The sequence below is a fragment of the Vidua macroura genome, chromosome 33 (assembly GCF_024509145.1).
Source record: "Vidua macroura isolate BioBank_ID:100142 chromosome 33, ASM2450914v1, whole genome shotgun sequence".
Lineage (NCBI taxonomy): Eukaryota > Metazoa > Chordata > Aves > Passeriformes > Viduidae > Vidua > Vidua macroura.
Genome location: NC_071603.1, coordinates 869,092 through 893,525, shown reverse-complemented (window position 1 = coordinate 893,525; position 24,434 = coordinate 869,092). Strand labels below are relative to the sequence as shown.

At 60.0% G+C, this 24,434-nt stretch overlaps 2 protein-coding genes across 4 annotated transcripts; both read right to left on the bottom strand.

Annotated features, from left to right (window-relative positions):
- Positions 1–444: 444 nt before the first annotated feature.
- TBC1D25 (TBC1 domain family member 25) lies at positions 445–6,980 on the bottom strand. 3 transcript variants are annotated; one of them, XR_008441007.1, is made up of 6 exons: positions 6,234–6,556; positions 5,999–6,150; positions 5,250–5,371; positions 4,913–5,122; positions 1,886–4,453; positions 445–1,803 (listed from the first exon to the last, which is right to left on the bottom strand). XR_008441007.1 is itself a non-coding variant. In XM_054001907.1 (6 exons), the coding sequence occupies exons 1-6, from the start codon at positions 6,761–6,763 to the stop codon at positions 2,369–2,371; spliced, it is 2,772 nt and encodes a 923-aa protein (XP_053857882.1). In that variant the 5' UTR covers positions 6,764–6,980; the 3' UTR covers positions 445–2,368. The 3 variants fall into 3 exon arrangements, 2 of the variants coding, with proteins under 2 accessions (XP_053857882.1, XP_053857881.1); XM_054001907.1 differs by adding an exon at positions 6,671–6,980 and having other exon boundaries at positions 445–4,453; positions 6,234–6,343; XM_054001906.1 differs by having other exon boundaries at positions 445–4,453.
- A 112-nt stretch (positions 6,981–7,092) lies between these two features.
- GRIPAP1 (GRIP1 associated protein 1) lies at positions 7,093–24,104 on the bottom strand. Its single transcript, XM_054001925.1, is given in 24 exon segments — positions 7,093–7,490; positions 7,848–7,981; positions 8,633–8,726; positions 8,812–8,946; positions 9,584–9,696; positions 10,610–10,709; positions 10,843–10,899; positions 11,971–12,057; positions 12,525–12,569; positions 12,667–12,726; positions 13,207–13,299; positions 14,803–14,882; positions 15,734–15,780; positions 16,331–16,362; positions 16,680–16,709; positions 16,711–16,715; positions 17,128–17,217; positions 17,596–17,755; positions 19,765–19,872; positions 20,695–20,723; positions 21,255–21,314; positions 21,434–21,500; positions 21,898–22,021; positions 23,975–24,104. Coding segments are annotated over 23 exon segments (1,740 nt in total). The 5' UTR covers positions 21,940–22,021; positions 23,975–24,104; the 3' UTR covers positions 7,093–7,418.
- Positions 24,105–24,434: the final 330 nt, after the last annotated feature.

Sequence of the window (24,434 nt, the reverse complement as noted above, 5' to 3'; positions counted from 1 at the left end):
CACCTGGGAACCCCAAAACCCCCCCGGAGCCGCCCCCCAAAAATCTCTGGGTGCCCCTGAAGGCCTCTTCCGGCCGGAAGCACCCAAAGGTGGCGGGGACGTCACCTCCGGACTGGGGGAACTGGGAGGGGGAACTGGGGGAACTGGGAGGGGACTGAGGGGCTGGGAGGGGAACTGGGAGGGACTGGGAGGGACTGGGGGGCTGGGAGGGGAACTGGGAGCGACTGGGAGGGGAACTGGGAGCGATTGGGAGCGACTGGGAGGGACTGGGGGCTTGGGCGGAGAATTGGGAGGGATGAGGAGGGGAACTGGGAGCACCCTCAACCAGCGATGGAAGCGAACTGGGAACACTGGGAAAATCCCAGTCCTGGCCCTGCCCCTGTCCACACCCTCCCAGTTCATACTGGGAACGTGAAATCCCTTCCCAGTCCATGCTGGGAACTTCCAACCCCTCCCAGTCCATACTGGGACAACACGACCACTTCCCAGTCTATACTGGGAGCCCCAAACCCTTCCCAGTTCATACTGGGAGCCCCAAACCCTTCCCAGTTCATACTGGGAGTCCCAAACCCCTTCCCAGTTCATACTGGGAGCCCCAAACTCTCTCCCAGTCCCTCCCAGTCCATACTGGGAGCCCCCAGTCCCTCCCAGTCCCTCCCAATCCATACTGGGAGCCACACCAGTAACAGGCATCGTTTATTGGCGATTCCGGCACCTCTGGGACCCCCCCGGGACCCCCCCCCCAACCGGGGGGGGGAGGGGCAATAAATAAGGGGGGGGGAGGGGAGAAGGCACCCAGGGTGGGGGGCAGGAACTGGTTTGTACTGGTCCATACTGGGAGAAGGCCTATGGGCATCAACACAGCAGTGGGGGCACCCTACCGGTCCATACTGGTCTGTACTGGTCCGTACCGGGAGCACGCAAGGCCACGGGGGTGAAGAGAGCTCTGGACTGGTTTGTACTGGTTTGTACTGGTCCATACTGGTCCATGCTGGGAGGACGCAAGGCCACGCCGGTGAAGAGCTCCCAGTTTGGCTGCCGGACTGGTCCATACTGGTCCATACTGGTGCGTGCTGGGATGGCTGAAGGCCATGGCAAGGCACTGGTCCGTACTGGTCCATACTGGTCTGTACTGGTCCGGCACAAGGCGATGCACGTGGGGCTCCCAGCCGTTTCCTGCTCCATACTGGTTCATACTGGTTCATACTGGTCCGGCCCAAGGCAAGGCAGATGCAGGAGTTCCCAGCCGGGATGTTGCAGTGGTTCATACTGGTTCATACTGGTTTATACTGGGATGTCCCACGGTGGTGCAGAACCCAGCAGGGAGGCACTGGGCTGTACTGGTTCATACTGGAAGGGGTCTCTGGTGCCACGGGGGGGGTCATGGGGAGGTCTGGGGGTCCCTGCTGACCCCAGGGTGGCCCTGGGGACCCTGTGGTGGCCTTGGGGTCCCCAAAAGGACCCACCTGTCCCCACGTGGGGTCTGTGGTGTCCCCACAGTGTCCTACAGACCCCCACGGTGACCTCACGGGGACATTTTATGGTGTCCCCACGTTCTCCTACAGACCCTGACAGCGACCAGAGTCCCCACGGTGACCCCAAGACCTCTTGGAGATCCTCCATGGGCTCACCACGTTGTCCTACAAACCTCCAGTGACCTCAGAGTCCCCATGGTGGCCTTAAGGGGACATTTTACGGTGTCCCCATATTGTCCTATGGGTCCCCACGTTGTCCTGCAGACCTCCACAGTGATCACGGGGTCCCTGGAGATGTTCTATGGGATCTCCATCTTGTCCTACAGACCTCCAGTGACTTTGGAGCCCCTCATGGTAACCTCGAGACCATTGTGAGATGTTCTATGGAGTCACCACCTTATCCTACAGACCTCCAGTGACTTTGGAGCCTCTCATGATGACCTCAGGACCTCCTTGAGATGTTCCATGGGGTCACCACCTTGACCTACAGACCCACAGTGTGACCAGGAGGTCCCAATGATGACCTCAGGGAGGTATTTTATGGGTTCTCCACATTGTCCTATGGATTCCAACAGTGTCCAAGGCTGCCAACAGTGACCTCAGCACCTCCTGGAGATGTTCTATGGGGTCACCGCCTTGTCCTACAGACCTCTGGTGACTTTGGAGCCTCTCATGATGATCTCAGGACCACCCTGAGATGTTCTATGGGGTCACCACCTTGTCCTACAGACCTCCAGTGACTTTGGAGCCTCTCATGATGACCTCAGGACCACCCTGAGATGTTCTATGGGGTCACCATCTTGACCTACAGACCTCCCTATGGTGGCCTTGATGTTCCCACCCTCTCTCCCCCCCCACATCCCCTACCCCGACGGGGCTCCTGAGGGCATCCCCTAGCCTGAAGGAGATCCCGTTTGGGGTCCCCCCGGCGCGGCGGCCCCCCACCCCTCCAGGTACCTGGCGAAGAGCCCCTTGGCGCGACGCAGGACGCGCGGCAGGTGGTGGCGGCGCACCAGGCGGTCGAAGTGCATGGCCACCTCGTTGTAGTCGCCGGCCCGCGCCATGACAGCCTCGCGCTGCTCCAGCAGCATGGCCAGGCACACGAAGAGCAGGAACGGGTTCCCCTGGCCCAGCTCTTCTGGCGGTGGCAGCGGCGCCCCGTCGTCCTCCACCGTCACCTCCTCGTCCGAGGAGGAGGAGCCCGAGGAGCACGAGGAGGAGGAGGAGGAAGAGGAAGGGTCTTCCCAAGCCCAACGGCCGCCCCAAGGGTCTTCGGGGGTGGTTGGGTTGTTGTGGGTGGTCTTGGCGTCATGGTGCTCATCCTTGAGGTCATCGTGGCCGTGTCTGGGGTCATCGCATCCTTCCTTGGGGTCATCACGGCCATCCTTGAGGCCATGGTAGCCATCCCTGGGGTCATGGTGGGCATCCTTGGGGTGGCTGTGGCCTTCTCCGAAGTTGTGTCCTTCTCTGAGATCACCATCAACCTCTCTGGGGTCACCACGATTCATCCCAGGGTCATCTCGTCCTTCTCTCGGGTCATCGAGTCCCTCTTTGGGGTCGTCAAATCCCTCTCTGGGGCCACCTCGTCCTTTTCTGCGGTCATCTCGTCCTCTTGGATCATGTCCCTCTCTGGGGTCATCCTGTCCTTTTTTGGGGTCTTCTCCAGCCCCCCAGCAGAGGCTGTGGGGTCTCTGGTCCATCTCCAGGGCGTCGGTGCCTTCCTCCACCTTCCTGGGGCCACCCGGCTCCGAGTGCTTGGAGCCCTCGGGGGCTCCCCCAGCATCCCTGGGGGGTCTCCCCTGGACCTTCCTGGAGCTCTTGTGACCTTTGGGGACATCGCTGGAGCTCTCAAGACCTTCCTGGACGTTCTTAAAGCTCTTGGGACCCTTCTGGCTGTCCCTGAGACAGTCGGGGACATCACTGGAGCTCTTGGGACCCTCCTGGATGCCCCTGGAACCTTCTAGCACATCGCTGAAGCTCTTGGGACTCTCAAAGAGCTCGCTGGAGATCTTGGGACTGTTGGGGACATCTCTGGAGCTCTTGGTACCCTCAGGGCCATCACTGGAAGTCTTGAGACCCCCAGGGCTACCACTGGAGCTGGTGGGACCACCTGGGTCATCGCTGGAGCTCTTGGGACCCTCAGGACCATCACTGGAACCCTTGAGACCCCCAAAGCCACCACCAGAACCCTCCGTGACCCCTCCAGCACCTTCTCCTCCACGTTCCTCCTCTTCCACGTTCCTCCTCCTCCTCCTCCTCCTCCTGGGCGGCCGCGGCCGCAGCCCCCGGCGCTCCCTCAGCCCCCGGCCGGCCCTGCGGGCTCCCAGGGGGGCTCCGAGCAGCGGGACCCCCTCGGGGGGCGGGGGCGGCGCGGGGGGCAGCGAGCTCCAGGTGATCTCCAGGACCTTGAGCGCGTCCTCGAAGGCGAACTCGCGCTTCAGCTCCAGCAGCAGCCAGCGGTAGCAGAAGAGCAGGTCGTGTGCGCCGCGCGCCGCCAGGAAGGCCCAGAACGGGGGGTCGGCGCGCCGCAGCAGCCGCCGCAGGTGGCCGAAGGCTCGGGCCAGCCCGCGGCCGCCGGGGCGGAAGCGCGGCGCCAGGCGGCGCATCAGCGAGCAGAAGCACAGGAAGGCCTGGGCCTCGTCGTCCAGCACGGCCAGCAGCGGCGCCGCCACGTCCGACATGCCCTGGCAGTAGGACAGGCGCGGGTGGCCCAGCGCGAAGGTGGTCAGCAGCGCCTGCAGCGCCGCCAGGTGAGGGTGGCCCTCCTCGGGGCCGCCGAAGTACGGGTGGGCGCGGTCCGTGCGCACCACGTCCTTGCGCACCGCCGCGGCCACCTGGGCCAGCTCGGCCGGCGCGGCGCGGGCCGCCAGGGCCACCTTCAGGGAGGAGTACTCGGCCGCCTTGAGGCGCAGGTGGGACAGGCGCTCCTGGCCCGTCAGGCCGGCGGGGAACACGTTCAGCAGGTAACGCCAGACCACCTGTATGGGGGGGAATGGGGCCAGGTGAGGGATCAGGGACACGTTCAGCAGGTAACGCCAGACCACCTGCACAGGGGGAATGGGGACAGGTGAGGGATCAGGGACACGTTCAGCAGGTAACACTGACAGGTGACACCGTGAACACGTTCAGCAGGTAACGCCAGACCACCTGCACAGGGGGAATTGGGGTTAGGGACAGCAGGAACTCTCAGGTGTTTTTCAGGACGGATTTGAAAATCCCCAGGTGTGGCTGAAGTGACAACAACCAAGATCAGAACAGCCCAGGTATGACTCAGGTGCAATCACAGCTACCAGGTAAGGCTCAGGGAGATCAGCGAACCCCCAAGACCCCAAGGTGTGGCTCAGAGGACCCCAGATGTGATCAGAACCATCCCCAGATGTATCCAAGGTGTGACCCCAACCCCCAGGTGTGTCCCAGGTGTGGCTCTGGGCTCTCACCTTGCGCAGGCCGGGCTCGACGCCGCCGTGGAAGACGTGCAGCCGCAGGTCCTGGGGCCGCAGCAGGCGCCCACCTGGGCCCAGGTACGACCTCAGGTCAGCATCGCTCAGGGGGGCACAGGGTGGGGGCGGGGGAGGGGGCGGGGACACGGCCGGGGTCCCCTCGGGCCACGCCAGGGCCGCCTGTGCCCGCGCCAGCGTCCGGCCCACCTGTGGGAATGGCACAGGTGGCACTGGGAGGGCACTGGGATGCCCAAGAGAGCAGCACGAGCTCTCTGCGAGCTTCCAGCCAAGTGGGGCGCTCCAGGTGTGCCTCACCTGCGCCAGGTGTGCTCACCTGTGCCAGCAGTGCCTGGGTGAAGGGCAGGGCCGCCGCCAGCAGCGAGCGGCGCTCGGGGACCGGCTCGACCGCCGCCACCTCCCGCGGGCTGATGATGTCCCAGTCCTCCAGCAGCGGGCCTGGGGACAGCACACCTGAGCCACAGGTACCTGAGACCCCTCAGAGCCTCACCTCGCACACCTGAGCTACACTGGGCTCCCCCAGGTAGCCAGCACCTCCTGACACCCAGCCCAGGCCCCCAAGTGTCCCAGGTGTGTGTCCCCAGATGTGTCCTGCCCCACCCAGCTGTGTCCCTCTGTACCCAGGTGTGTCCAGCTAAGTCTGTAACTATCCCAGATATTTCCCAGGTGTATTCCAGGTGTGTCCCCACGAATCAGGTATGTCCCAGGTGTACTGTACCAAGTGATTTCTCTTGGCACTGTGTCCCAAGTGATTTCTCCCACCTAGGTGTGTCTGTGGGTGTCCCAGGTGTATCCCAGGTGTGTCTGCAGGTGTATTCCAGGTGTGTCCCAGTTATGTCTCTGCCCCACCCAGGTGTATCCCAGGTGTGCTTCCACCCACCCAGGTGTATCCTAGGTGTGTCACAGGTGTGTCTCCCCCCACCCAGGTGTATCCCAGGTGTGTCTCCCCCCACCCAGGTGTATCCTAGGTGTGTCACAGGTGTGTCTCCCCCCACCCAGGTGTATCCCAGGTGTGTCACAGGTGTGTCTCCCCCCACCCAGGTGTATCCCAGGTGTGTCACTCACTGTCAGGGGGGTTCCTGACGTCCAGGCGCAGCCTCAGGGTGGGCCGGGCGTAGGTGAAGGCGTTGGCCAGGTCACCATCGCTCAGCAGAGGCACAAAGGTGTCCTGGCCCTGCCCGTTCTGCGCTGCGAAGCTCAGAACGAAGCTTTTCTTCCTGAGGGAGCACAGGTGAGCTCACCTGGGCGCTCTGGGGAGTCCCAGGTGTGCCCGGGGGGGGTAAAAGGGGGTCCTGCTCACCCCTGCAGGTCAAAGGCCCGGGCCAGGATGTGCTGCAGCACATCCAGCGACGTGATCTGCGGGTCCACGGCAAACGAGCGGAACTCGGGCGGCTGCTGCCCCTCGTTCTTCTGCGGGAGGAGCGTCAGGGGGTCCCGAGAGAGTCCCGGGAGGGTCCCGGGGGGTCCCGGAGCGCCCCGGCCCCTCACGGCGATGCAACATGGCGGCGCAGCACCGTCACCACGGCAACGCCGCGTGCCTCCCGCAACGCTGATTGGCTGCTGGCCCTCACGTGACCCGAGAGGCGGGAAAAATTCCCGCCGGCGCCACATCCGCAGGCGGCATCGCCGCCTCGAGCTGATTGGCTGCCGGAGGACTCGTGGCTCCACCCCCCCAACCCCGCCCGCTGAATAACCACGCCCACGAAGCCCCGCCCACAGTTAAGCCCTGCCCCTTACCTTGACACGCACGCGCACAACCTCGCACTCCTCCTCCAGCGCGGCTCCGCCCCCGCCCCCCGGCGAGGCCCCGCCCCCCGGCGCCGCCGCCATGTTGGGGCGGGGTCTCGGGGGGGGGGGTTGGGGGTTTTGGGGGGGTTTCGCCGCCGCCGCCGCCCCCCCGAGCCGGGGAAGCGGGGGGCTGGTGTTACGTCACCGTGCTGACGTCACGCCGCGCCCCCCGGTCGGACGGTGCGCGATTCTGGGGGGGGGGGATCCGGAGCCGCGCCGCGCCCGTGCCCGTCCTGCGGCCGCGGCCACGGCAACAACATCCGGGGCAGCGCGCGGAAGTGACGTCACGGGGCGGGCTCCGCAGGCAGGCCCTTTAATGACGTCACCGACTCCGACCACCCTTTCCCAACGCAGAAAATGACGTCACAGGCAGCGATTCACATCGGGTTTATTTGGGGGGGGAGAGGGGGGCGCATGCGGGACCCCCTTAAACGGGCAACGCCAGAGTGGGGACCACGTCCTCCTTAAAGGGGCAACGCCCCCGCTCTTAAAGGGGGAACGCCCTCCAGGGATCCCCCCCCACCCTTAAAGGGGCAACGCCATGTAAAGAACCGTCCGGCCTTAAAGGGGCAATGCCGGTGAGGCCCACTGCGCCCTTAAAGGGGAAACGCCTCCCCCGCAGCAGCGCCCCGGCCGGGGGGCGGAGCCTGCGGGGGGGGAAGGGTGAGGCCCCGCCCACCAGGAGAGGCCCCGCCCCTCAGGGGGGTCCCGGGGGGGTCGCCTGTTCCTTCCTGAGCTGCGCCAGCTCCTGCGACAGCGACTCCAGGTCCTGCCAAGGGGGGAATGAGGGTGGGAAGAGACCAGGCCCACTGCGCGAGGCCACGCCCTCAGAGTGGCCACACCCTCGTCCTGGCCACGCCCACAGCTGAAAGCCCCCCCCCACTTTAAGCCCCGCTTTCATGTCCATAAACCCAGTGATGTCGTTTATGCCACACCCCCAAATTTTAACCACACCCCCTGTTGAGCCCCACCCCATTAAGCCCCACCCTCATCCTTTAGCCACAGCCCTTTCCATAGACCACACCCATCTCCATAAATGAAAGCCATTTAGAGGCCCCACCCCTTTCTCACACACCTTTAGGCCACACCCCTCTAGGCCACACCCCTGCTGGCCCCGCCCCCTCACCTGTGCCAGGTGCAGGTTCTTGGTCAGCTGCTCCTCCAGGAGGTTCTGCAGCTTCTTGTTCATCTCCCGCAGCCCCTCCTCACCTGGGCCCGCCCCCGCCCCGCGCCGCGCCGGCCCCGCGGGACCCGCGGCCTCTGCGGACAGGTGAGCAACAGGTGAGAGAGGTGAGAGGGCACAGGTGAGAGCAGACAGGTGAGCAACAGGTGAGAGAGGTGAGGGACAGGTGAGCGACAGGTGAGACACAGGTGAGGGACAGGTGAGAGGGCACAGGTGAGAGCAGACAGGTGAGCAACAGGTGAGAGAGGTGAGGGACAGGTGAGAGGGCACAGGTGAGACTAGGCCAGGTCAGGGGACAGGTGAGATTAGGACTGATGAGAAGGATCAGATGGATGGACACAGGTGAGGGACAGGTGAGAGGGGACAGGTGAGGAGAGTTGGGTGAGGGACAGGTGAGAGGACACATCTGAGACTGGGACAGCTGAGAGGTGAGAGAGGACAGGTCAGGGGACAGGTGAGACTGGGACAGGTGAGAAGGATCAGATGGATGGGCACAGGTGAGGAAGGGACAGGTGAGCTGACGGGTGGGTGGGGTGCAAGGTGAGGGACACGTAGAATAGGTGAGAACAGTGGAACAGGTGAGGGTACACGTGGAACAGGTGAGAGCGGTGCCAGCTGAGGGTACAAGTGACAGAACAGGTGAGAACAGTGGAACAGGTGAGGGTACAGGTGAGGCCCAGGCGGAACAGGTGAGGGCCCAGGTGCCAGGTGAGGCCAGGTGCCCTCACCTGTGCGGCTGTCCCTCACGAAGCTCTGGATGATGGCGCTCTTCCTGCACAGATCCTCGGCCATGGACGCGCTCGACACCTCCAGGTGCCTCACCTGCCCGGCGAGCTGCAGGTGAGCGGCGCCCCAGCCCCTCCCAGCCCCTCCCAGCCCCTCCCAGTGCTCCCAGTGCTCCCAGTACCTTCTCCTCCAGCAGCCAGCGCTCCTGCTGGCTCTGGGCCAGCCGCTGGAACAGCTCGGCCACCTCTGCCGGGGACAGGCCCCCCCCGGCCGGGACCCCCCCGGCGCTGCCGCCCCCGGGGCTGCCCGAGCCCGACTGCGCCGGGGGCGGGGCCGGGGGCGTGGCCAGAGCGCGTCAGACCACGCCCACCAAAGCTCCACCCCACCACGGGGTTCGTTCATAAAGGGGAGGGGAGGAATGGCCACGCCCACATTGGGCTGCGCCCCCCCCAAACCACACCCCCGTTGGGTCACATCCAAGCCACGCCCACAATCAAACCACGCCCAAATTGTGTGTGCTGTAGTTAAGCCACACCCCCCTTGGGTCACACCCAGTTAAGCCACACCCTCCCATTGGGTCACACCCATTTAGACCACACCCAGGTGTGGTCGAATTAAGCCACGCCCACCCAGCCACACCCCATCACACCCTTTAAAGCCATGCCCACACATGGCCACACCCCTAATTAGCACCCAAGCCACACCCCCAAATTAGTACCCCCCCAATTAAGCCCCACCCTAAATAAACCACACCTTCCTTACATCACCATGCTTTGGACCACACCCTCTTAAGCCACACCCTCCCAAAAACCACACCCCCAGTTAACCCCATTAAGCCACACCCACAAAGCCTCACCCACACAAGCCACACCCATTCCCAGCTCCCACCTCTTTTCCAATAGACCACACCCCCTTTTTCATATGCCACGCCCACTCCCCGAGGCCCCGCCCACCTTGGTGCTGCCAGGGGCGGAGCCATCACGGCCCAATGAGGACACGGAGCTGCTGTCCCCGCCTGGGCCCCGCCCTGGGGAGGAGCCCCCGTCCAGCCCCAGCTCCTCCAGCCCTGGGGGACCCCAAAATCCCATCAGGGACCCCCAAAATCCCATCAGGGACCCCCAAAATCTCACCAGTGAACCCAAAACAGCATTAGGGACCCATTGTGGGGTTCCCCCTCCCCAAATTTTAAGAGATCTCCCCCAAATTTTGGGGTTCCCCCCTCTCCAAATTTTGGAGTTATCTCTCCCAAATTTAGGGGTTGCCCCCTCCTCCATTTTTGGGTTCCCCCCCACCCCAAATGTTGGGGTCCCTCTTCCAAATTTTGGGGTTCCCCCCTCCCCAGATTTTGAAATTTCCCTCCCAAATTTTGTGGTCTCCTCCAAATGTTGGGGTTCTCCCCTCCTCTGTTTTTGGGGTCCCCCTCCCCAAATTTTAGAGTTCTTCCCTAAATTTTGGGATTACCACCCCAAATCTTGGGGTTCCCCCCTCCCAAAATGTTGAGGTTCCCTCTCCCACATTCTGAGCTCCTCCCTCCATAAATTTTGCGATTCCCCCTCCCCAGATTTTGTGGTTTCCCCACAGATTTTAGGGTTCTGCCCCAAATTTAGGGGTTCCCCCCTCCCCATATTTTGAGGTTCCCTCCCCAGATTTTGAGGTTCCCCCCTCCCCATATTTTGAGGTTCCCTCCCCATATTTTGAGGTTCCCCCCCTCCACAGATTTTGAGATTTCCCCCCAGATTTTGAGGATCCCCCTCCCCATATTTTGAGGTTCCCTCCCCATATTTTGAGGTTCCCCCCTCCCCATATTTTGAGATTTCCCCCCAGATTTTGTGTTCTCCCCCAAATGTTGGGGATTTCCCCCCTCCCCAGATTTTACGGTTTTCCCCCCCCTCCCAAATTTTGCTGTCTCCTCCAATTTTGGGGTTCCCCCCCCCCACCCCCCAAAAATAAAAATAAAAATTTTTGGGGTGCCCCCTGACCCGAGCGGTTCCTGCTGGGCACCAGCAGCTCCTGCAGCCGCTCCTGCAGCCGCTCCCCGCGGCGCCGCTCCAGCTGCAGCTGCCTCCGCAGATCCTTCAGCTGTGGGGTTTGGGGGACGTTTGGCCCTTTTGGGGGATGTTTGGGGGAACCCCCAAATCTCTAGGAAGAGCAGGGGGGGGGGGGGTCCCTAAAATTGTCAGGGTGTCCCCAAAACCCCCCCGGGGTCGCTCACGGCGGCGCTGCCTTTCTTCTCCAGGATGCGCTGCCCGTCCCGCACGTCCTTCAGCTCCTGGGGGGGTTTGGGGGATTTTTGGGGGGTTTAAAGGGATTTTGTGGGGGTTTTAGAGGATTTTGGGGCGTTTTAAGGGATTTTTTGGGGGATTTGGGGGAGTCTCATCGGATTTTTGGGGGATTTTAGGGGATTTTTTTGGGGTTTCAGGGGATTTTTGGGGGGATTTAAGGGGGTCTTGGGGCGTTTTAAGGGATTTTTTGGGGGTTTTAGAGGATTTGGGGGCATTTTAAGGAATTTTTGGTGGATTTTAGAGGATTTGGGCGATTTAAAGGGATTTTTTGGGGGTTTTAGAGGATTTTGGGGGATTTTGGGGCATTTTAAGGGATTTTTGGGGGGTTTTAGAGGATTTTTGGGGGTTTTAAGGGATTTTTTGGGGGATTTGGGGGAGTCTCAGGGGATTTTTGGGGGATTTTAGGGGATTTTTTGGGGGTTTCAGGGGATTTTTGGGGGGATTTAAGGGGGTTTTGGAGGTATTTTGGGGGGGTTGGGGCATTTTAGGGGATTTTTGGAGGGTTTTAGGGGATTTTGGGAAGCTTTAGGGGATTTTTGGGGTATTTTTGGGGGCGGGTTGGGAATTTTTGGGGGGATTTTGGGGAGTTTTAGGACACTTTGGGGGGGTTTCAGGGGATTTTGGGAAGTTTTGGGGGGGTTTGGGGCGATTTTGGAGAGTTTTAGGGGATTTTGGGGCTGTTTTGAAGCTGGTTTAGGGATTTTGGGACTGTTTTGGGGTGTTAGGGACTGTTCTAGGGGATTTTGGGACCGTTTTGGGGGTTTCAGGCTGTTTTGCGGCAGTTTTGGGGCTATTTCAGGGGATTTTGGGGCAGTTTTGGGGCTGTTTCAGGCTGTTTTGGGGCTGCTTCAGGGGATTTTGGGGCGGTTTCAGGGAATTTTGGGGCAGTTTTGGGGCTGTTTCAGGGGATTTTGGGGCAGTTTTGGGGGTTTCAGGCTGTTTTTGGGGCAGTTTTGGGGCTGTTTCAGGGGATTTTGGGACAGTTTTGGGGCTGTTTCAGGCTGTTTTGGGGCTGTTTTGGGGGATTTTGGGGCAGTTTTTGGGGTTTGGGGTCTCACCTGTCTCAGGGCGCGTCCCTCGGCCTCGTGCAGCTCCCGCAGCCGCTGCTCCTCCCCCAGCGCCGCCCGCAGCTGCCCCAGCTCCTCCTGAGGGGACATTTGGGGACATTTGGGGACATTTGGGGACAATCTGGGACATTTGGGGACATTTGGGGACATTTGGGGAACAAATCACCCCAAAATCCCCGAAAGTTTACCTCAAATCCCAAAATCCGTCCAAAAATTACTCCAAAATCCCCTAGAATTTCCCCCAAAATCCCCCAAATTTACCTCAAATCCCCCCAAAATCACCAAAATCCCCCCAAAATTTACCCCAAATCCCCCAAAATCCCCCAGATTTATCCCAAATCCCTTTAAAATCTCAAAAAAATTACCCCCAATTCCCCAAAATTTCCCCCAAATCCCCTAAATTTACCCAAATGCCCCCAAAATCCCCCAGATTTACCCCAAATCCCTTTAAAATCTCAAAAAATTTACCCTAAATCCCCCAAAATATACCCCCAACCCCCCAAAATTTCCCCCAAATCCCCCAAATTTCCCCAAACCCCGCTGACCTCGAGCTGCCCCCGCTGCTGCTCCTGCTCCTCCCGCAGCCGCTCCTGGGGGGGCACAGGGGGGGTTTTGGGGGGGTCCCCGATGCCTGGGGGGGACCCCAAAAGTGGGGAGGGGTCTCGGGGTGGGGTTTTTTGGGGTCACCTGGGCAGCCTCGGCCTCGTGCAGGCGCTGGCGCAGCTCCTCCCGCTCACCTGAGCACACCTGGGGGCACCCCAAAATCTGCCTGGGGACCCCAAAAATCCTCGAGAACCCCAAAATCTGCCTGGGAATCCCCCAAAAAATTCCCCGGGACCCTCCCAAACCCCCCCCAGGACCCCAAACCCCCCCCCCCCCTCAGGGGTCTGCCAAATCCACCCGGGGGCCCCCAAATCCCCCCCAAACCCCCCAGGATCCCCCCAATTCCCCCCCAGACCTCCGCAGGACCCCCCAAATCCTCCCAGAACCCCACCAGGACCCCCAAATCCCCCCTGAAAAGACCCCAAACTCCTCCAGGACTCCCCCAGAACCCCCAAACCCCCACCAATCCCCCTGAGGACCCCCAAATTCCCCCCTGAAAAGACCCCAAACTCCTCCAGAACGCCCCACATCCCCGCAGAACACCCCCAAATCCCCCCCAGACTCCCCAAATTCCCCCATAAAGACCCCAAACTCCTCCAGCACCCCCCAAATCCCCCCCTGTACCTGCAGCTCCCTCTCCAGGCTCTCCCTCTGGCTCCGGCTGTCCCGCAGCTCCCGGGCCTGGGCCTCGCTCAGATCCCGCAGCCCCCCCTGGGCCTGCCCCAAACAAACCCCAAAACCACCCCAAAACCACCCCACAGTCACTGGGGGGTTCTATGGGGTCCCTATGGGGTCCTGAGGGGATCTATGGGGTCTCTATGGGGTTCTATGCGGTCTCTATTGGGTTCTATAGGGTCTCTATGGGGTCCCTATGGGGTTCTATGGGTCCCTATGGCTCTCTATGGGGTCTCTATGAGGTCTCTATGGGGTCCCTATGGATCTCTATGGGGTCCCTATGGGGTCCTGTGGGGTTCTATGGGGTCTCTATGGGGTTCTATGGATCCCTATGGGGTCTCTGTGAGTCCCTATGGGGTCTCTATGGGGTCCCTATGGAGTTCTATGGGGTCCTGAGGGGATCTATGGGGTCCCTATGGGGTTCTATGGGTCCCTATGGGTCTCTATGGGTCTCTATGGGTCCCTATGGGTCTCTATGGGTCTCTATGGGTCCCTATGGGTCCCTATGGGGTTCTATGGGTCCCTATGGGTCTCTATGGGTCTCTATGGGTCTCTATGGGTCTCTATGTGGTCTCTGTGGGTCCCTATGGGGTCTCTATGGGGTCCCTATGGAGTTCTATGGGGTCCTGAGGGGATCTATGGGGTCCCTATGGGGTTCTATGGGTCCCTATGGGTCTCTATGGGGTTTCTATGGGGTCTCTATGGGTCCCTATGGATCTCTGTGGGTCCCTATGGGTCTCTATGGGGTCCCTATGGGGTTCTATGGGGTCTCTATGGGGTCCCTATGGGGTTCTATGGGGTCCTGAGGGGATCTATGGGGTCCTTATGGGGTTCTATGGGTCTCTATGGGTCTCTATGGGGTCCCTATGGGGATCTATGGGGTCCCTATGGGGTTCTATGGGATCTCTATGGGTCCCTATGGGTCTCTATGGGGTCCCTATGGGGTCCTGTGGGGTTCTGTGGGGTCTCTATGGGGTTCTATGGGGTCTCTATGGGGTCCCTATGGGGTTCTGTGGGGTCCTGAGGGGATCTATGGGGTCTCTATGGGGTTCTATGGGTCTCTATGGGGTCTCTATGGGTCCCTATGGGTCTCTATGGGGTCCCTATGGGGTTCTATGGGGTCCTGAGGGGATCTATGGGGTCTCTATGGGTCCCTATGGGTCTCTATGGGTCCCTATGTGTCCCTATGGGGTCTCTATGGGGTCCCTATGGGGTTTCTAGAAGGCTTTGTGGGGTCCTATACAGTTCTAGGGGGTCTCTGTGGGGTTCTAGGAGGTGCCTTTGGGGTGCCTATGGGGTCTGTGGGGTCCCTATGGGGTTTTATGGGGCTGTGTGGGTTCTATAGAGTCCCTATGGGCTCTATGGGGTTCCTATGGGCTCTATGGGGTTCCTATGGGGTCTGAGGGGTCCCTATGGGGTCTGTGGGTCCCTATGGGGTCTGTGGGTCTCTATGGGGTCTGGGGGTCCCTATGGGGTCTGGGGGTCCCTATGGGGTCTGGGGGTCCCTATGGGGTCTCTGGGGGTCCCTATGGGGTCCTGCCCCACCTTGGTGGCCACCTCCAGCTCCTGCTGCAGCCGCCGGCCCCGAGCCTGCAGCTCCTGCGCCTGCGCGTCCCAGCGGGCCCTGGGGACACCCCAAACCATCGGGACACCCCAAAAACACCCCAAAAACACCCCAAAAACACCCTAAAACACCGGGGACACCCCAAAAACACCCCAAAAACACCCCAAAAACACCCCAAAAAACACCCCAAAACACCGGGGATACCCCAAAAACACCCCAAAAACACCGGGGATACCCCAAAAACACCCCCAAAAACATCCCAAAAACATCGGGGACACCCCAAAAACACCCCAAAAACACCCCAAACCATCAGGACACCCCAAAACCACCCCAAAACCACCCCAAAACCACCCCAAAACACCCCAAACCCACCCCAAAACCATCCCAAAAACACCCCAAAACATCGGGGGACACCCCAAAACCATCCCAAAAACACCGGGGATACCCCCAAAACACCCCAAAACCACCCCAAACCATCGGGGACACCCCAAAAACATCCTAAAGACACCCCAAAAGCACCCCAAAACATCGAGAACACCCCAAAAAAGCATCAGGGACACCCCAAAACCACCGTGGGGTATCCCAAAAAAACACTCTGGGACCCCAAAAATATCAAGGACACCCCAAAAACATCCCAAAGCCCACCTGGGACACCCCAAAATCCATCTGGGACCCCCCAAAATCCACCTGGGACACGCCAAAAACACCTGGGACCCCTCTAGGTCAAGACCTTCCCCCTAAAATCTCCTCAGGATCCCCCAAAACCCCCCCCCCAAAAATCCCCAGGGACCCAAAAAATCCCCCAAAATTCCCCCCAAAATCCCCAGGGACCCAAAAAATCCCCCAAAATTCCCCCCAAAATCCCCAGGGACCCAAAAAATCCCCCAAAATTCCCCCCAAAATCCCCCACCCGGCTCTCCTGGAGCAGCGTCTCCTTCTCCTCCTGCAGGCGGAGAAAACTGGGGGGAAAATGGGCAAAAATGGGCAAAAATGGGCAAAAAAAAGGGGAAAACTGGGGAGAAATGGGAAGAAATTGGGGAAAATGGGGAATAATGGGTGAAAAATTGGGGGGAAATGGGGAGGAAGTAGGAAAAAACGGGCAAAAAAAGGGGGAAATTGGAGGGAAATGGGGAAAATGGGAGAAATGCAGAAAAAAAAAGAGGGGAAATGGGGGGAAAAGGGGGAAAATTGAGAAAATGGGGAAAAATTGGGGGAAAATGGGTCAAAAAATGAGGGAAATGGGGGGAAAGAAGGAAAAATGGAGGAAAAATGGGGACAATTGGAGGGGAATGCAGAAAAATGAGGGAAAATGGGAAATGGATGAAAAATTGGGGAGAAATGAGGGAACATAGGAAAAAAAAAAGGGGGAAATTGTGAGGGTGGGGATAAATGAAGAAAACTGGGAAAATTAGGAAAAAATGGGAGAAAATTGGGGGAAATGAGGGCAAAGGAGGAAAATGGGCAAAAAAAATCACAAAAATCCCCCAAAATGTTGCCAAAATTCTCCACCTTTCCCGCTGTTCCCGCAGCTCCTCCGTCAGCTGGGAAATTTGGGGGTGGGGGGCAACAAAAATTGAGGAGGGGGGCACCACTTGGAGCCCCCCCAAATCCCAGAATTCCGCCCCAAATTGCCCCCAAAATTCCCCTGGAGATCCCAAAATTCCAAATCTCTCTGGGATCCAAATCCCCAAAAATTTCACGTCCAGAAACCGCCAAATTTCTCCTTAGAGCCACCAAAAAAGCCCCAAATTCTCCCCAAATTCCACAAAAAAAAAACAAATCTCCCCCCCGAAAAACCAAATCCTCCAAAGAAACCCAAAATCCTCCCAAAAAACCCCAAATTTCCCTTCCCCCTCACCTTGGCCACCTCCTCCTGCAGCTGGGCCACCTCTGCCTGCAAGAGACCCCCGTGAGACCCCCCCCCAAATTCCACCTCCCCCCTCCCCAAACCCCCCAAAATCCCCCCCCCCCAAATTCTCCATTCCTCGAAATCCCAAATTTCCCCCCAAAATTTCCTCCTCAGAGCCCCCCCCCCACAAAAAGAACCCCCAAACCCTCCCTCAAAAATCCCCCAAATTTATTCCAGACCCCAAAATTCCCTTGAGACCCCCCCCCAAAAAAACCCTCTCCAAAATCCCCCCAAAACATCCCTGACCCCCCCACATTTATTCCCCTCCCAAAAATTCCCCCCCCAGACCCCCCAAAATCCCCCCCCAAAAAAACCCCAGACCCCCCCCCAAAAAAAATCAAAATCCCCCAAAAAAAAACTCCCCAGACCCCCCAAAATCCCCCCAAATCCCCCCTACCTGGGCAGGGGGTGCTGGGGGGGTCCCTGGGGGGGGCGTCCCCCCCTCCCCCCTCCTCTTCCTTCTCTTTTTGGGGGGGCTCTGGGGGGGCTGGAAGTGGGGGGAGGGGCATTAGAGACCCTGACTGCCCCCTCCCCCAAAATTAATTCCCCCCCCCCCCCACCAAATCCCACCTGGGACCCCCCAAAACCCCTCCCCAGAATTTTGGGAACCCAAATTTCCCCTCAAGGACCCCCCCCAAAATCTCAGAGACCCCCCTTCCCCCCCCCCCCAAAAAAAAAAACCAAGACCCCCCAAAATCCCCCCCCCAGACCCCCAAATTCTCAGAGCCCCCTCCCCAAACTCTCCCCAGGACCCCCCAAACCCCCCCAAATTCTCAGAGCCCCCCCCCAAACCTCTCAGGAGCCCCCCCAGACCCCCCAAACCTCTGAGACCCCCCCCAAAACCCCTCCCAGACCCCCCCCTCACCTTCAGGGCCCCCCCCATCCCCTTGGGGGGGCTGGGCTGAGCTCGGGGGGGTCCCGGGGGGGTCCTGGGGGGCCCCGGGGGGGTCTCGGGGGGCTCCCCCCGCCCCCCCCTCCTGCAGCCGCCGGTTCTCCTCCTCGAGCCCCTCGATCTGGGCACAGAGCTGGGACCCCCCCCACAAAAAAAAATCAACCCCAAAATCAACCCCGGGACCCCCAAAATCCACCCCAAAATCACCTCTGGGACCCCCAAAATCCACCCCAAAATCACCTCTGGGACCCCCAAAATCCACCCCAAAATCAACACTGGGACCCCCAAAACCCACCTCAAAACCCACCCCCAAAATCACCTCTGGGACCCCCGAAAATCAACCCCAAAATCACCTCTGGGACCCCCAAAACCCACCCCAAAACCCACCCCAAAATCACCTCTGGGACCCCCAAAATCAACCCCAAAATCGCCTCTGGGACCCCCAAAATCCATGCCGGGTCAGGGACCCCCAAAATCCATGCTGAGACCCCCAAAACCAATCCTGGACCCCAAAACACCCCTGAGACCCCTCTAGGGTAAGAGACCCCCAAAATTCATCCCAAAATCACCTCTGGGGACCCCCAAAATCAACCCTGGGGACACCCCTGGGGTCAGGGACCCCCCAAAATCCACCCCAAAATACCCCTGGGACCCCCAAAACAATCCTGGGGCCCCCAGCTCCGGGTCAGGGACCCCCAAAATCAACCTTAAAATACCACTGGGAACCCCAAAATTGACCCTGGAACCCCCCCCACACAGACCAGAGACCCCCAAAATCGACCCCAAAACCACCCCTGAGACCCCCCCCCCCCCCCAAAATAACCCCAAGACATCCCTTTGGTCAGGGACCCCCCAAAACCTACCCAGGACCCCCAAAATGACCCCAAGATCCCCAAAATGACCTCGGAGAGGCCCCCAGGGACCCAAAAAGCGACACTGAGGACCCCAAAATGAGCTCAGGACCCCCCAAAATGAGCTCAGGACCCCCCAGAAGTGTCCCAGGGTTGCTCCAGGTGACTTTGGGACCCCCCAAAATGAGACACCCCCCCCCCCCAAAGGTTGGGTGTGGGGACACGTGGGGATTGGGGGTACCAGGGGAAAATTTTGGGGGTCCAGGGATGATTTTGGAGTTTTTTGGGGGGGATTTTGGGGGTTTTGGGGGGATTTTAGGGGTCTCAAGGGGATTTTGGGGGTTCTAGGGAGGATTTTGGGTGTCCTGGGGGGATTTAAGGGGTCCTGTGGGGGATTTTGGGGGTTCCAGGGGAGATTTTGGGGGTTCCAGGGGGGTTTTGGGGGGCCCACCTTGGCCAGCTCCCGCAGCAGGGTGCTGGGGGTGTCAGGTGGGATTTTGGGGGGATTTTGGGGGGGGATTTTGGGAGATTTTGGGGGCCCACCTTGGCCAGCTCCCGCAGCAGGGTGCTGGGGGTGTCAGGTGGGATTTTGGGGGGATTTTGGGGGGATTTTGGGGGGTTTTGGGCCCCACCTTGGCCAGCTCCCGCAGCAGGGTGCTGGGGATGCCAGGAGTGATTTTGGGGGGATTTTGGGGGGGATTTTAGGAGATTTTGGGGGCCCACCTTGGCCAGCTCCCACAGCAGGGTGCTGGGGGTGTCAGGTGGGATTTTGGGGGGATTTTGGGGGGGATTTTGGGGGATTTTGGGAGATTTTGGGGGCCCACCTTGGCCACCTCCCGCAGCAAGTTGCTGAGGGTGCCAGGAGTGATTTTGGGGGGATTTTGGGGGGGATTTTGGGGGGTTTTGGGGGCCCACCTTGGCCAGATCCAGCAGCAGGGTGCTGGGGATGCCAGGAGTGATTTTGGGGGGATTTTGGGGGGGATTTTGGGAGATTTTGGGGGCCCACCTTGGCCAGCTCCTGCAGCAGGGTGCTGGGGGTGTCAGGTGGGATTTTGGGGGGATTTTGGGGGGGATTTTGGGGGATTTTGGGAGATTTTGGGGGCCCACCTTGGCCACCTCCCGCAGCAAGTTGCTGAGGGTGCCAGGAGTGATTTTGGGGGGATTTTGGGGGGGATTTTGGGGGGTTTTGGGGGGTCCACCTTGGCCAGCTCCCGCAGCAGGGTGCTGGGGGTGTCAGGTGGGATTTTGGGGGGATTTTGGGGGGGATTTTGGGGGGTTTTGGGGGGTCCACCTTGGCCAGCTCCCGCAGCAGGGTGCTGTTCTGCAGACGAAAATCGTCCTCTTGGCTCTGCAGCTTCCCCTGGAGCATCCTGGTCTCCCCCAGCAGGGCCTCCACCTCCTGGGGACCCCAAAAATGGGATGGGAACCCCAAAAATGTGATCAGAAACCCCAAAAATGGCACTGAAGCCACCAGAAATCCTCAGAAACGCCCAAAATGCCCCTAAAACAACACAAAGCACCCTCAGGAACCCCCCTGCAGCACCCAGGTCTGCCCCAGCACGGCCTCCATCTCCTGGGGACCCCAAAAATGGGCTCAGGACACCCCAAAAATGGGATCAGACACCCCAAAAATGGGATCAGACACCCCAAAAACGGGTTCAGACACCCCAAAAATGATCAGACACACTAAAAATGGGATCAGACACCCCAAAAATGGGATCAGACACCCTAAAAATGGGCTCAGACACCCCAAAAATGGGATCAGACACCCCAAAAACGGGTTCAGACACCCCAAAAATGGGATCAGACACCCCAAAAATGGGATCAGACATCCTAAAAATGGGCTCAGACACCCCAAAAATGGGATCAGACACCCCAAAAACGGGTTCAGACACCCCAAAAATGGGATCAGACACCCCAAAAATGGGATCAGACATCCTAAAAACGGGTTCAGACACCCCAAAAATGGGGTCACACACCCCAAAAATGGCTCAGACACCCTAAAAATGGGATCAGACACCCCAAAAACGTGGTCAGACACGCCAAAAATGAACCCAGAAACCCCAGAAATGAACCCAGACATCCCAAAAAACGCCTCAGACACCCCCAAAATACCCTGAACCCCCCCAGACACCCCAAAATGGACCCAGAGATTCCAAAACACCCCCAAGACCCCCCAAAATCCTCCTGGGACCCCCCAAAATCCACCCCCAGCACCCACCTGGGCCTTCTTGCTCTTGCTGAGGGCCTGGAAAAGAAGGGGAGGGGTCACAGGGGGGTTTTGGGGGGGCTCAGGGGGGGTCCCGGGGGGGTCTGAGGGGGAATTTGGGGGTCCCAGGTGGGGACGGGGCAATCATGGGGGGAATCTGGGGGAGATTTGGGGGGAATTTGGGGGTCCCAGGAGGGGAGGGGGAGTTAGGGGGTGTCACAGGAGGGTTCTGGGGGGGGTCATGGGGGGAATTTGGGGGTCCTGGGGGGGGTCCCAGGGGGATTTTGGGGGGGTCTCAGGTGGGGACGGGGGGGGGAGGAGTCATGGGGGGAATCTCAGGAGGATTTTGGGGGTCCTGGGGGGGGGTCAGAGGGGGGGTCTGGAGGGTGATGAGAGGAATTTGGGGTATTTTTGGAGGGGTAAAGGGGGGAGGGGTCACAGGAGTGTCGGGGGGGGGGTCACGAGGAGAATTTGAGGGTTTTTTTGGGGGGGTCACGAGGAGAATTTGAGGGTTTTTTTGGGGGGGTCACGAGGAGAATTTGGGTTTTTTTCAGGGGGTCCAGCCTCACCCTTGTTGGCCTTGGCCAGGTCCCTGTCCAGCGTCTGCACCCGCTGCCGCAGCCCCGACAGCTCTGGGGGGGTCACAGCCGTGAGGAGGGGGCTGCGGGACCCCCCCCCAGCCCCTGGAGACCCCCAAAACCTCCAAAAAAAACCCCAAAATTCCACCCCCCCCCCCTCCCCCCGGCCGTACCGGCGCCGTTCTTGCGCAGCTCATCCGACAGCCGGTAGTTCTCGGTGCGCAGCTCCAGCAGCTGCGCCTGGGGGGCACCGGGGGGGTTTGAGGGGCAAAAAGACCCCCGAGACCCCCCCCCAAAATACCTTCGGTTCCTCCCAGACCCCTCCGAGCCCCCCAGGACCCTCCAGATCTCCCCTAAATCCCCCCCAAAAGACCCCCAGAACCCCCCGAGACCCCCGAGCCTGACACACCCAGGGACCCCCAAAACCGACCCCAGGACCCCCTCAGCTCTCCCAGAGCCCCCCAGAACCCCTCACAACCTCCCCGAGCCCCACAGGGCACCCCCGAATCCCCCCAAAAGCCCCCTGAGAACCCTTTAAGACCCCACCGTGATTCTCCCACGACCCCTCTCAGGCCTCTCAGACCGCCGGGAGCCCCCCCAGGTCCTCCCCGAGCCCCCCGGGACCCCCCGGCCGCACCTGCATCCTTTGGAACTCCTCGGCCGACAGGGCCTGCGCCATCTTGGCGCTGGGGTCCCCCCCCGCGGGAGGGGCCGGAAGTGGCCGCTCTACCCCGGCGCGGGGTCATAGAGACGCCAAGGCACTGCCGGGTTTAAGATCATAGAGTTCGGTCCTCCCAGCCGGCCAGAGCGGCAAGGAGAATGCTAAAGTTTAGACCTCCAAGCCGGCCAGAGCGGCCAGGCGGATCATAGAGCTCAGTCCTCCCCGGCGGGACCATAGAGAGCGTACATGCTGCTAAAGACCCGCAGAGAGCCTCGGGGCGGTACAAACCTTCTCCCCCCCGCGTTTTTGGGGTGTCCTGGGGGGGCCTGCGGCTGTGTCCCCTCTCCCAGAGGGAGCGCAGGGATCCCCTCAGGGCCAATAGAAGCTGTAGAGACCCCCCCCCCCATGTTCTGTGCGGGCGCCCTCTGGTGGTGGAGGTCTCCTGGGACCCAGCCCCCCCCTCCCCAAATTCTCTGCCCCCCCTCAGGGACCCCCTCGGCTCTGGAGCCCCCCCAGTGCCACAGGGACCTGGCAGTGCAGGTGACAGCGGCTGGATCTGTGCCCAGGTGTGCCCAGGTGAGCACCGTTTCCCCCCTCAGCTGCCCCTCAAACCCTTCATAGGCGCCATTTCCACCCTCATCCCCCTCGCAGACATCATTTGTCCCCTGATCCGTTTCAACATTGTCACCATTTCACTCTCACGTGCTCCATTTCCCTCTCAGCTGCCCCTCAAACCCTCCACAGGCGCCATTTCCACCCTCATCCCCCTCACAGACATCGTTTAATGATGATCTGTTTGATCACTGTCACCATTTCCACCCTCATCCCCCTCACAGACATCGTTTAATGATGATCTGTTTGATCACTGTCACCATTTCACCCTCATTCCCCTCACGGGCTCCATTTCCCCCTCAGCTGCCCCTCAAACCCTCCACAGGCGCCATTTCCACCCTCATCACCCTCACGGGGGGCTCTTGTCCCCTCATGGGCACCGTTTTTTCCCTTCACTGCTCCCCATGGGGTTCTATTTTCCCCTCAAACCCCTCACAGGCGCAATTTCCTCCCTCACGGACATCATTTTACCCTCACAGGTTTCATATTTCCTCCTGATCCCCCTCACAGGTTCCATTTCCTCCCTCATCACCCTCACGGACAACATTTCACCCTCACAGGCTTCACATTTCCTCCTGATCCCCCTCACAGATTCCATTTTCCCCCTCATCACCCTCAGGGACACCATTTGTTCCCTCACGGCCTCCATTTCCCTCTCATCTGCCCCTCAAGCCCTCCACAGGCGCCATTTTCCACCCTCATCCCCTCGCGGGCTCTTGTCCCCTCATGGGCACCGGTTTTCCCTTCACTGCTCCCCATGGGCTCTATTTTCCCCTCAAACCCCTCACAGGTGCAATTTCCTCCCTCATGGACAACATTTCACTCTCACAGGCTTCATATTTCCCCCTGATCCCCCTCACAGGTTCCATTTTCCCTCTCATCACCCTCAGGGACCCCATTTGTTCCCTCACGGCCTCCATTTCCCCCTCAGCTGCCCCTGAAATCCTCCACAGGCGCCATTTCCACCCTCATCCCCCTCACAGACATCGTTTAATGATGATCTGTTTGATCACTGTCACCATTTCCACCCTCATCCCCCTCACAGACATCGTTTAATGATGATCTGTTTGATCACTGTCACCATTTCACCCTCATTCCCCCTCACGGGCTCCATTTCCCCCTCAGCTGCCCCTCAAACCCTCCACAGGCACCATTTCCACCCTCATCCCCTCACGGGCTCTTGTCCCCTCATGGCACCGTTTCTCCCTTCACTGCTCTCCATGGGGTTCTATTTTCCCCTCAAACCCCTCACAGGCGCCATTTCCTCCCTCACTACATCATTTCACCCTCACAGGTTTCATATTTCCCACTGATCCCCCTCACAGGTTCCATTTCTCCCATCAGGAGCGCCTCAAACCCTTCACAGGCACCATTTTCACCCTCATCCCCCTCACAGGCTCTATTTTCCACTTTCACTGACTTCATATTTCCCCCTCCTCACCCTCATGGGCTCCATTTTTCCCTCCTTTACCCCTCACAGGGAATATTCCCCCCCGTCAACTGCCTGGGCCATCCTGTATTTCTGGGGATCGGTGCGAGAGAAAAGTGCGGGAGGAGCCGGAGAAGGAGAAAAAAAGGAGACGGGGAAGGGCTGGAGAGGGGCGGGGCGAGGGTGGAGTTATGCAGATAACCAAGGCCGTGCATGCAAATGAGCCACGGGTGCGCCGAGTGCATCATGGAGCGAAAATTTGGGGAGATTCTCGGGATTTTCGGGGTCGGCGCGTGCGAAGCGCGGGAGGAAGGTGCGGGGTGGGACGGGGAAGGAGGCGCGGAACGGGAGCGAGCGGGCGCGGCGGCGGCGCGGGGGTGTCCGTGAGGTGCGGGCGGGCCGGGCGGGCCCGGGCGCGGCGCGGGCCGAGGGCCGGTATCGCTTCTCGGCCTTTTGGCTAAGATCAAGTGTA

Bases quoted from the DNA above. Each gene is read 5' to 3' on its own strand.
- TBC1D25 (XM_054001906.1), bottom strand. From the start codon at position 6,544: ATGTGGCGCCGGCGGGAATTTTTCCCGCCTCTCGGGTCACGTGAGGGC. The intron at 5,372-5,998 runs GTGAGTGACACA...TGCTGTCCCCAG, and splicing joins CGTCAGGAACCCCCCTGACA to GCCCGCTGCTGGAGGACTGG. The intron at 5,123-5,249 runs GTGAGCACACCT...CCATTCCCACAG, and splicing joins CCCAGGCACTGCTGGCACAG to GTGGGCCGGACGCTGGCGCG.